The 13183-nt window shown below is 44.3% G+C and overlaps 1 protein-coding gene across 1 annotated transcript in view; it reads right to left on the bottom strand.

Annotated features, from left to right (window-relative positions):
• LOC125945718 (uncharacterized) overlaps positions 1–683 on the bottom strand; it is a 36070-nt gene extending 35387 nt beyond the window's left edge. The window contains exon 1 of the mRNA XM_049667972.1: positions 525–683. Coding sequence (XP_049523929.1) covers positions 525–683 — 159 coding nt within the window. The remainder of the gene's footprint in view (positions 1–524) is intronic.
• Positions 684–13183: the final 12500 nt, after the last annotated feature.

The following is a 13183-nucleotide window of genomic DNA, read 5'->3' as shown; positions in this document are numbered from 1 at the left end:
CCATGATGTGAATTACGTCGTGTAGGAGGCCTCCACCAAAGTTTGACGAAGCGAGATGGAGGCGAAGGGTATTTTACAAATATATACAGAGGTCTAGGGCAAGAGATGTCTGATCCGCCCAAGAGCTAGCGTCTTCGTCATCGTCGTTGTCGCTCTGCGAAGCATCGCGTTGATCCATGTATGGATCGTTCCGTAACAATATTCAGCGATTCTCTTAAGGAGATGCCCTACTTTGTCTTCGCCGGACATGGTGGCGCGCGGACGATTTCGCATAGTTTCAAGACAGCCTCAATGTAGGTTGTACAAGTTTCGCCAGGTACCTGAGCTCGGCGGGAAAGCGTCTGCTCGGCCGTCTTTTTCTTGGAGATCGGGTCTCCAAAGCACTTTGTAAATTCTTCTACAAAATTGTTTCAGCTTGTCAGCACGTTCTCGTGGTTGTCAAACCAGGGGAGCGCGGTTCCGGCGAGAAATAAAGCCACGTTATTGAGGTGCTTCGCAGTGCTGCAGGGGCTACGGCGACTCACCATTTTGTAGTGCCTCAGCCAGTCATCAACGTCGTCAGTCGCCTTCCCCGAAAACATGGGTGGCTCTCCCAGCGATGTCCAGTAGCCAGACTGCCCTGTGTGACTGCTGGCTGGGTCGATGCCGGCGTGGTCGTCAATGCCTTCTCCGTAATCGGTCATGTTCCCTGCCTGTGGTGGTAACCCGGCCAAGCGTCTACTCCGTCGCAGAGTCGGTAGAGCTGGATCGTCCAGGATCGTCCAAGGTGTACCCAGTACCTCCACGAAAGATGTTGCGAAAGATGTTTATTTACAAAGTGAAACGAGGTACGCGAGGAAGCCATTGGGAAGGGCCCGCCAGCGCGAAGTACAGCCGAGCTCACGCGCCCCCCTATACTTCTTCTTTCCCGACCTCAGACGCGCAGCACTGCGACAATATGCATACATAAAGCTTTCGATGGGGGCGAAATGCGAAAACACCCGTGTACTTAGTTTAGGTGCACGTTAAAGAACCCCAGGTGGTCCAAATTTTGGGAGTCCCCCTCTACGGCGTGCCTCATACTCAGATCGTGGTTTTGGCACGTAAAACCCCATAATTTAATTTCATTTTAACATAAAGCTTTCTCAGTGAAAGTAGCGCAATTTATTGTGACAGTTACAATGACAGTTATTGTCACAATACAATGTCAGGAAAAGTGGACTTCAACAGTGCCGAGTCACTCTCGAGGGCAACATTAAAAAAAAAAAAACTTGGAGTACGCCTAAGCTTCGCCCTTAAGAGTTGACGCCGACACCGTATTTTCTGCAACATGGGGCCCGATCAAAATTATTTAGCAGGCGAAGGCCCAATTTGACCTGCCTAGGATGCGAGTGCCATCTGGATATCATTTTCTCAAGTACCCAAACGAGGTGTGGTAGAAATGCTGGGAAAGGGGTTTGTGTTTGAATTTCCTCGTAGCAGAATTAGGTTTTCTCTTACATTCAAATTATAATCCGACGCCGATTGGTAAACAATCCGACGGCAACTCCGACGCCGAATGGTAAAGTCGAACTTTACCATTTTTTCTGACGGATATCACTGTGAGAAATTAAATTTTTGTTCACCAAAATGCACAATGTCGAGGTCCTACGCGGTTGTGGTGGTTGGGAATGATTTCCACATGCCGACATCGCACGCCGGTTGCCGACGCCTGATTTTCTGCGACACGGGGCTAAAATATGGTTCATCCCTCTTTCATAGGAACTGGTAGAACACAGAAGTGAAACGTGCCTTCTCAGAAGCTGTTGCATGTTTGCTTCATGAGCTCATGGTCAGCTGCAGTGAAAGGCGCACGATTTGTCGGACAAAGACCGTGTTGGATGTTTGCTTCGCGCACAGCGTCCTGTTGGCGAGCGGCGTTGAAACGCGCTAGGCGTCTGAACGCGCTGACTTGCCGGCGAGAAATTGATAAGGGCGGTCTAAGGCACGTGTATGTGCATGCATCCGTGGCGCATGGTTTCAATGTCGGGCTTCTGTACCAGAAATCCTGGGTTCGAACCCTGCTTACTTATTTCACAGTCGTCGTCGTCGGAGTCATTTCACAGTACTTCGCTGAAAATGGGGAGTTTAAAAAGGTCACGAAGCCAAACGTTTTACACACGCTTCTTCATTCTATGGCTACATCGCGTTGGAGCCTCCGTTGAGCTCCCTGTCGGCGCTTGTTAGTTTCACGACGCAGTACTTCGCCTCACCGCTCCTAGATGACGGCGTCGGAGCCGACGTCACATTCACATCCGTTACATCCGTTGCCGGAAATCAGTCATGAAACCCAGCATTAAAACACTTTCGTGTTAGACATGGTTCTCACGGTGGGGTGTGGCTAACGCACTTCCAATCGTAATCTAAGACAGCATCAAATCACTTCTCATTTCCACTTCGCTTTGTATTTCAATAAAACGCGACATAGTGAACAATTTCCGCAATATTTTATGTTACTTCTTAATCATCTCTGCATTTCTCGGCTTCATAAAAAAACGTTAGGCGACTCTAATCTACGACTTAGGTGTCAGTTATTGGCACTCGCACCTCGGCATTGGTGTTGTCTGCTTCGGTGCGCGGTAATAAATTCTTTGTCGATAATTCTTAATATTCCAGACATTTCAGTAACTCAACTTGCAACTAACCTTATGCACTGATATCATATCTATAATGAAAACCATGAATTTGCTGTGTACTATTTGTTTTCTCTTTTATGAGGATATTTTGAATTTCGTCCCCAGTCGTCTCAGCTAATTAATTCTAATTATTCCAGACATTTCCGTAACTCAACTTGCAACTAAACTTACGCTCTGATACCACATCTATAATGAAATGAAACCCGTTAATTTTGTACCGTACTATTTTTTTGTCTTTTTCTGATTTCGTTCGATTTTCGTCCACGGTCATCTCAGCTAATTAATTATAATTATTCCAGACACTCCAGTAACTCAAACTGTAACTAAACTTATGCTGAGATATCATATCTATAGTGAAACCCATAAATTTTGTACTGTAGTATTTTTTAGTATTTCCGTTTTATTTTGAATTTTGTCTCAACCTAATAATTTAAATATTCCAAACACTTCAGTAACTTAGCTTGCGACGAAACTTATGCTCCGATATCATATCTCTAATGACACCTATGAATTTTGTACAGTACTTACTTTTTCTATTTCTTCCGATTTATTTAAAATTTCCTCCCCAGTCGTCTCAGAAGGTGAACCGGAAGTGCTCCGCAAGAAACAAGAGTGTCACTCGATGCTCGTGTCACTATTTACATAAACGAATGCAATGAGCTCTCTCTAAATAGACCTTGACGCGGAAAAACCTAATCCTAGCGCATAAAAAAGACACTAGGGCAAAAAAAAAACACTACCAGTGTTTCATGAGAACATTTCCCCAACCAGGACGGGTGTGGTAGCGCAAATAATTCTCTTTCGAAGCCACCTTGTGTAAGCACCAGAATCTTTCGGTGTTGTCTGCTGCCTGTTGTGAAAAAAAAAAATCAGTGTTTGCATAGTTGAGGTAGTTCACCGATAGAAGTACCAAGAAATTGTAACGCCCTATCGGCTTTCGCACGAGAAAAGTATGCTTGTTATTGGTGCGTAGTGGTTAGATCATATGCTTGGTGTATTGAGGAGTTGAGGCTCGATCCCAGCATTCTTAGTTTTCTTAGCATTCTTAGCATTACTCGCGCACTTCGGTGTTTTCTAACCGCTATCGACCACACAGGCGCACTCTCAAATCAGAACTTTTCCCTGCCACAACTCATTAACAAATATTTCCACAATATGCATCGTACTTGTGGAGAAATTGCACGTCAGTCGGTTGGTCTTGAACCCGAAACACGCAGTACTGAGGCTTGAAGCTTTAACGAAAAGTGCACGAATGCATGCCTAAAACTGAGAAGAAAAGAACACCCTTAATAATTTCCCTTATGCACGCAAGGACATTGAGACGCTTGGCGCGTCAGCTGTGTCGCATTGCAAGAATTTACATATACGCAAAAAATACCACTGTGTGGTATTTTCACTGCGAATTTGCAGCACTGCACCAGATTCGAGATATTGATTTTCAATAGAGCTAACGAGAGGCATTGGCGTTCCAGTTACTTTTGTGCGTCACTGCATAAAACTGCGTTTTCCTAAAATACTAACGGGAACAACAGAGCGTTTTTACCGCAAGCGTGACGCGCACATCCCGAAACCAGTGCCACCCTAGAAGTTTTTTTTTTTCAGTGTCAATATCGCTTGCATATTCTCAAGCAACATTTCCTGGATTGAAATATGCGCCTTCATTTAAATAATTTCAAACTTTATGACTGTAATTACCGAAAATATTCATTTAAGCATACTGAGTTCTCGCAGAAGTAATGACCACCTCATCAAAAGATTTAGCTCAATAACTATAATTATGCAATCCACTACAGGCAATTTTTTTTCAAAAATTGGTGCGCATAACAAAAACATTACATACAACGCATTGTATGGACATGTGCGTGCTGAGAGTGAGAGAAAGATGGAAACAACATTTATGAGCGTTCGTGAACGCAAAAGAAGAAATACGCGAGTTTTTCAAAAAAAATTGTAGGCAAGTCATCCGACAAAGTAAGATTGCTTGAACGGTTACTTTTCAAGGAATTCCTGTTAAGGTTTCTGCTATAAACTGCATAAAGGCAATAATAACACTTACAGAGAAAGTACAATTTGTATATGTGTTACCAAATATACTTAAGGCTGCTCAAAGTTATTATTGCTTGCTGCTACGTGTCTATATATTCAGCCGTGGCGTGGTGAGACTACTATAAATAGAAAATTGTCTGCAACTCTGGAGATAAATTTAGAGTTGGCATACCTTAAATACGGGAGTTCCAACGCCTGGAACTCCCGTAGTTCATATTTGAGTTAGATTGTAAGCGCACCGAAGACGCGGACGCAGAAAGGAAGTCCACAGGAAGCGCTCGACTCCCAAGTCATTTTTTTTCATTGGACATAAGAAAATTTATAAAGATGATACAGTATTTTCGCGCATGTGCAGCAAACCAAGATGTGACATTCAAGAGAGGAGCACCAAGGTAGGGTGGCTAGGCTTTAAACCCCTCAAAAGTCTATCGCAGTTTTCTATCTAGATACGCATACTGAGTATCATGCAGCGTTATGGTTGGCTGACGACGCAATCGCTGCTCCATTTTCTAATATGGTATGCCTCGACTATATTTCGCGGGTTACTTGATGTTTTGTGTCGAAAAATTTGTGTCGGCAATCTGCGTGTCACTAAACTGCGGCTTACACCTACCGTTTATGCAGAGTTGCTGCAGTGCATGGCTTGTAGATTTCTTAGGCATCTCCGGACTGCCTCACATGCCCCATTTTGCCACAAGGGCAGGGGATCAGGATACAGTAGTTGCCGAGCACATGTACCAGGTGCTCGGCACTTCTACAAATTTTACCGCTTGTACCAATTTTACCGGTAGGTACCCTGCGGCCGCACTCATCTGCCTTCCACAGCAGCTCCTGATTCTCTAGTATTTCACCAAAACTGTGTGTGTTTGGGGAGGGGACAAGGGGTGCCCAGAGGCTTTCGCAAATCTCTATAGGGCCCCCTTCCGAGATGAGAACCCATTTAAACGACCGAGCACCTGGTGGTCGTACATGTCTAACCATTAGGAAACACCGATGCGTTTCCGGCGACACCGTGATTGGAACCTAGTACTGACGCGGACGCTGTACCATTTCGCCACCAGTACGGTCTTTCTGACCTTCAGATCTTGTCACAAACTTCGTGACATTTCATTTTTGAAGTTCTTTTTTTTTTCTTACTGAGCATATATTTCTAATGCCTAATTACAACTCAGTTATGTATACTCCTAAATATTTGTATGTTTGATATTATTTATACCAGTTCTGTTTGTTCCAATGAGTTCACATGCCGGGAGCTATTAATCAAATGCGCACCTTGTAAGCCCAAGACAAATAATTATACGCACGCTCATGTCTGCGCCAGGGCAATTGTGATGTGCAAAAGAGTCCAAGGGAAGTTGGCACACACTCTCCTCCTAGCGCACATACCTCCACCAGCCCATCGCCCGATGCCATAAACTGGATTGTTTAATACCACTTGCGGCTGTTTATCTGTTTACTTTCCTGCATATATCTTGATTTTGTTATGCGAGGAAAATATGAGCATTCCACTCATCCGTTTAAGTTTTGTGCATCATGGTATTTGAACACACGTGCTTTTGGGCATTACAAGCCATGTTGCGTAGTCAGAAAAGAAAGCAGCGAGCTGTCAGAACCCACAGTGTTGATAAGAGAGAAACGAAGTTTCGGTTTTAAAAACCGGGGCTTGGTTGGAGCAGCGGATGCGCACGACAAAGAAGCGTCGTATGCGATAATATTTTTAAGTTTCACGAAGTCTTCATTTTGAATATAACACACAAGACATCAATTCGCACGCAAATACAAAGTACATCATTTTTACACGTTTTCTTTTCTTGCGCCTTCTCTCTCTTGTGGCGTTTCAAACACTCATCTACTCCCCCATGCAGAGTGCCGTGGAGGGGCCTTCACTCACGCCGTCAGAAGTATTTGCACTTCAATAAAGAAGTATTTTTGCTCTCTGTGTTTAGTATTATTGGACCAAATCGTGAAGCCAGGAGGCAACTATAGATACAGGATTCATATACACGTGTTAGGTGTTTGTCGGAATAGATGGAAAAGTTGATTCCTTGTGGGCGGAAGAAAAAAAAAGGGTGCGTGCGCTTCTGCAGCGAAAGGGTGTAGTAGACAATGCTCGCATTTCTTCGTTCATCTACAAATTCCGCCATCTTGCACAATAAGACACAGCAGGAATAAGTTCAGAGTTACAAGCACGAGAGATAGAATCCAGCTTGCGCTATACGGTCTACGTAACAATGACCCCGATAAATCAACAATCATACAATATCAAAATACTTTACCAACTCATCAAGAGGCAAGTCGCTCACAGAACCTTCCAGATTATTCCACCGCTCAATAGTGCTTCAAAAAAATCAACCAAGGACAACCTATATATGACCTAAGAGAAACAATATTTTGTGTGGGGCTGCGTCGAGTACGTGGTGCAGAGCGATTCAGAACACAAACGGGAGCTTTTATGGATGAAGTTGCATGAACAACCTTATAAAGCCTGATGGCGCTCAATATTACGTCTGTAAACTATAGGCTAGTGACATATTTTGCGTGTGACTAAGGTGAGAAGTGTGGTCATATCTGCGTTAAATGAATCTGACGGCATTCTCCTGCGCAGTCTCAAGTTTCTGAATATCCCATGCATAACTGAGCACCCACACACCCGAAGCACATTTCAATTTGGGGGCTTACTAAGCTTTGTAAGAAACCAATGCCTTCTTTTGGTGAGTTTATGAGAGGCCGCTCTGAGTAGCCTAGTTTTCGCTTAGCGTTTGCGTAGAATAATGAACCTTCATTACGTATTCACGTTTGTGCTTCGGTACCTAAAGGTAGCGCCCACCTTTCTCAACAAATTATATCAGGGGGTAAACAGCGGGGTTCGCCTCGAAGATTCAAAAAAACTTACTCTTCTTAGGCAACTTATGGTTACGTAGTCTTGATCTTCAGACACACCTTCAACATGTGTTGAAGAAGCCTCATTGCTCAATCAATTTTAACTCAGTATGGCATTGATTTGCTTCTTTTTGAGGGGTGGTGGGACTTTGCACATTTTAAATGAGAAGGTGATTTCTACTATAAAGAAAACATATTCATTACGTACGCTGAAACTTTTATTGTTAGAATAATATCGCTATTGAAGCCTATTGCAGCTGTATGTGAGCGGATGAAAGAATATGAGGCATTTGCAGTTTTCCTTTGAAAAAAAAAACACTCGCTTCATCTGCCTAGAGTAAAAAGTATGCTTCGCAGATACAGCTTGGATGAGACGTTTGTGTTTGCAGTTGCTTTTTTTTACGCGAAATTAGAACGCAAATGGCTTTTCGGTTCCTCATTCTGGTGCGACTCTATGAGGCTGCACGTAATGCTCGGGGCAATGACGACAAGGACGTTAATTATTTTTACCGCCGTGTTTTTGACCGAAAATGTTGCTGGCTGTGAGTATCTTCAACAGCGTTTCGGGTTCAAATGGTATGCTATAACTGGGCTTTTCATATGACAGCCACAGGCGTCCTGACTATCTATTCTCATTTATATCGATATTAGTATATGAGATAGCTAAATACGTTTGTGCGTCACAACCGATGCAATTTGTTTCGGCTCTGAACTATGCTTGGTCGTAATAAAAAGTTTAGCTGACATGAGGCGGAAATTGTGGCTTTTGTAAATCATAACCAGTTTGCAGCGTTACAAATGGAGCGTGAGGGCTTTTAAAAGAAAAGACGCAAGGTTGTTACTAGTACGACTTGCGGTGGTAAAGCAGATATTGCGTTTTTCTGCTGGCAAGAAAAGTTTGTGGATGAACTTTCTGTGGTTATGGCCTCATTCGAGCAGGATAAAGAGAAATACGTTACTTTTCATAGATTTTGGTCACATGGTGAAGACTCGCAGCTCCTAATAATAATTCACAGCATGCGACCCCCCATTTCCCTATAACCCGTGTGTTGCATTGGGACGTTGAAAGCGTACTGTCCACCAATTACCCTAAAGTCAAACGTGATTATAAAATATATCGAGTATTTCTTTCAAATTAGGACGCTATATATTTGCACCGTGTATGTTTGCACAGCATGATGAAGCATGCTGCAAATAAAATGAAGCTTTACAGCGTATAAAAGTGTGGTGGCCAGTGCGGAGTATGCAACACAAGCACTTGCGTCTCTTGTAGAGCGTCGTGCCAAATCAGGGTCACGCTTTGTTGTGATTACCTACTTGGTGCATTCGCTATGTCTAGAATCAAGTAGTAACAGCTACATGCGCCTGTCCTACCAGTGCAATGCACTACGATAAGTTCACGTGGCAGAGATGTGCTGGATCAAACGTCATCGTTTTGATGATACTTTAGCCTCTACTACTCATTTGCTCACACCTGCCCGTATATTTGGGCGCGAGTTATTTTACCTGTCACGAGGCACATATTCGGACCTAGACATCAGCGAAATATGTGTGCTCAGTTGGACGGCGCCTGCTATAACTTAACACTCTTTCTCATGTTCTTCAAGCTTCCCTTTTCCATTCCAATTTTTGCTGCAGGATCTCCTGTCTTCGAAACAAACTCTGCACCTAAGCAAAAAAAAAAGTGTTTGTTGACTTACAAGAACAATAATTTTGCTTCCTTTTTGATGAAGTAGCATGTACGACACTACGGGAACGCGTCGAGCCTTTTTAGCACGGTAATATCTCGTACCGACTAACGATACCAATGGTGCGAGCAATTTTGTTTTATTTTTATGCATCATTTTGATGTTCGGGAGGGGAGGGGGGAGGGGTGTCCACCAACAGGCCTTGGAAGGAGGGGCAATGCACAAGGAAAAAAATGTTTAGCCCACAAAATTAATGCAAACATTACAACAGGACGTTATGAAAACTCCATCAAACGCGGGGCAATACAAAGTGTAATAAATTAACAAAATGTAATCGAATGCTTTACATTCAAATGTGAATAATTTCATCATTTACACTTATCTAATACTCAGAAAATTATCTGCATTCTGCATGACATAGTCTTAGTAGAATTCAGGCCACCATTTTATGTTTGACCGTGCAGGGAACAAAAATGCTCAATTTAGAGTTAGAACATTTCTTGCTCCTGCATTATTCACGCCTTTCTAAGTATTCTAATGAAAAAGAGCGGTGATATGTTTCCTGCGTATCCGAAAATGCTTGGTTAGTCTGATGCAGCAAACTTATTTCTACAATGTTTGCATAACATATTGTGACCTAGACTTTCCAGTGCGACATATCATTGTTGCAGCCCACAAAAGACCTGTACCTGACCCGGACACCCACTGTATGCAGTGCACCTGCGCGAACATGAAGTTCAACCTCTGCACCTTGAACACCAAAACCAACTGTGTGTGCGTTTATGGAAAGTATCGGCGAGGGTTCAATGGACCATGCATACCGGTCTCGCAATGTTATCCTTGAGTTTTAGCCAGCATTACGCATTGTTCTGTGATGAATAAATAAAAAGTATATATTAAAACTCAGACAAAGTGGCATTACATGAATATATTTTCATCATAACCACCCGATCGACCAAGATATCCAGAACAATTTGAATGAAATCTTGGAGGGATGTATTGCTGTATGAATTCACGGAGTGGAGCATAACGGATATTTAATTTCTTTAATAGTGGTCTAGCCTGCGCGTAGTGTAACCGAAGCAAAGTGATATATTTCACGACTTCTTCGTGTGCCCTACGAATTAGTAAAATTGTACTACGAAACCAAACGACTTTCTGCTTGCTATACCATGACTAAAATTATATTTTTTGTGAAGTAACATAAATAACTATCATGAACATTTTTGTTGGTTTGCTTGTTGCTGACATGTTATGTGCATCCGTGCGAAATGGCAACGGCACTAGTGTAACGGAAGTAAACAAGTAACACAAAGTGTTATACATTATCAACATCTTCAGCGTGCCGAGTTCCACTACTCAACTGAGCTTTAAGGAGTAATGTGAATATAGAGACTATAGCGATTAATTTTTAATAAACAAGATATACGCCTAATGACTGCTTCAGAGACATGTCAGCAATGATGTGTTCTTTGGCTCTTCTTTCTTCTTTCTGGGGTTTTACGTGCCAAAACCAGTTCTGATTATGAGGCACGCCGTAGTGGAGGGCTCCGGATTAATTTTGACCACCTGGGGTTCTTTAACGTGCGCTACAACGCAAGCACACGGGAGTTTTTGCATTTCGCCTCCATCGAAATGCGGCCGCCGCGGCCGGGATTCGATCCCGCGACCTCGTTCGCAGCAGCACAACGCCTTAGCTGACTGAGCCACCCCGGAGGGTGTTCTTTGGCTATGTGAAAAATAGAAAAAGGGTATGACATCGTTGTTGTCATTATTTGTAATATGAAAACAGTGATGGATACTGCGTCATTAAAAAACAATGACGATAGAAAAGCAAACAGTGATCAATGTCTCCTGATTCAGGAAGCGCCGAATAATGAATGAGTAAAAAAAAGAAAAAAAATGAAATACATCTGCAGAGCACCACATCGCACATGTTGGGGGATCGACTAACTAGGCAGCCGAGATGTCACGTCAGAAAAAATAATACTGCATCAAATATTCCAGAATTCCCAGACAGTGAAATCAATGTTCGCTCACGCAGGCGAGGCTATCTTGGCTTATATACAAATTAGGAGACCTTAATTACAGCTTTACTGATTTCTTATCTATGCCTAAAAAACTTTTTTCCTCTCACCAAATTACAGTTTGTAGTTTTATTCACGGTATTACAGGACATGTGCGATCCAGATCACTTCTTCTTGCATGTGCTTGCTCTCTGAGAGGTAATATAGCAGGAAAAAGCCTGCACCATGCAAAGTGTCCCACGTGACAAAGGAACCAAAAAGACGACGGCAACACAGCATTGCCCGTAGTTAGAATGGCGAAGACCGCAACTGTGCGGTGGCCGACCAGCTCAAGCGCTGTTTCTTCTTTGAAACTACTGAGTATTTGAAGCCAAATTTACTACGAGCAGAAAACGGCTTCAATCGCGTAACACTTTCTTGCTACATTCTTTGAGCCATGCAAATATTTGTTAATCTATCGTACGCTATCGTATTTTTTCGTTTACCTCATCATAGTTTGGCCTCTGACTTCTTAAAATGCATATTTGATCTTTAGTCAAATTTTCACACAAACGCAAGATGGTTACGGCAGGTGTTAGGTGGTTCGGGGAGCAGACTTAAATGTGGCAGTCAGAGACGCCTCCGAGGGCACCAAGAACGGAATGACAACAATCACGGCATGCAAACATATTCAAACACAAACAAATATCACAGGTCTGCATAGCACACGCAGCAAAGTCACAACGCAAGCTGATTGAGTGGCGCAAGAGTAGCTCCAATTTCATAACCACGCACAAGGTCTTCGCGGCAAAGTGTCGTCGCCTCGATTTTGACGAGAACAATCTGAACTGCCCGCCCGGCGTCGGCGTCGACAGCGAGCTGCGGCTTCTAATGATCTCTGCACAGCAGTCTGGTAAGCCCGATGATGCCTGGTTGTAGCCGCGCACGTAGCTCTACGATTCGCTTCTTCAGCAGCAGTTCGTACCTTGCGAGGAGACGCCATAACGTGTACCGAAGAGGTACCCAGAATACGTGGTGCACATCTAACATCGGGATAGCGTTGATTGCGCGCCTCGTCTGAATTGCATCGCGTCTGAATCGCATCTCGTCACACGCGGCGGTTGCAGGCACGTTAACTAGATGGCGCCACCGTACTGGCGGAGGCTCGGGTTGTCTGCGCAGACGCGCCTGCCTATGCCTGCCTATGCGCGCAGGCGCAGAGGCGCAGGGCGCGTATAAGGGGAATTTTTCTTCTGTGTGATAGCAAGCGCTTGCGTGGCTCAGTGGTAAAGTATCCGATTCCCACGCAGCGGGCCTGCGCTCGATCCCGGCGGAGAGCGGGTACTTTTTTTTCGCATTTCCGGCGATAGCGGCTACGGGGCGGCGGCAGCATCATCGCGACAAGAAACGGCTATTGGAATGAGCCCATAACAGCTTACGCTGTGAAGTGCACGTACAAGGGCACAGGGCATGGGGGGCAAGTCAGACGAAGCGTCCCTGCCAAGGGTTCAGAGCGACTACCACGGCGAACTCACTGTTGGACTGGTGTTGCGTCGCGCGATGAACGGCACCAGCGGATACTGCAGATGAGACCTCGCGGACTCTCGTTCGTCGGTCGGCTGGTTGACGGGAGCCCGACAAGCTGCAAGAGCCGAGACGGCCGGCCAGCTCCCGCAGACCCCTGTTCGTCTGCTGGGTGACAGGAGCGCAAGGCGAGTCGTCTAGAGGTCCCCCCGTGCGCTGACGCCCGACCGGGACCCTCCCTTCGTCGTCGTCCAGGCGTTTTTTGGCAATTCACCAGAGCCGAGTAAATTCGCACATGAAACCCCTTCTACATGGTGATCAAGGTAAATTTTAGGCACGACATTTAAAAAGTCCTTTCCTTGCAGTTACTCAGATGCGCTGATTT

This window comes from Dermacentor silvarum, chromosome 5 (assembly GCF_013339745.2).
Source record: "Dermacentor silvarum isolate Dsil-2018 chromosome 5, BIME_Dsil_1.4, whole genome shotgun sequence".
NCBI lineage: Eukaryota > Metazoa > Arthropoda > Arachnida > Ixodida > Ixodidae > Dermacentor > Dermacentor silvarum.
This window is presented reverse-complemented; position numbering and strand designations above follow the sequence as displayed.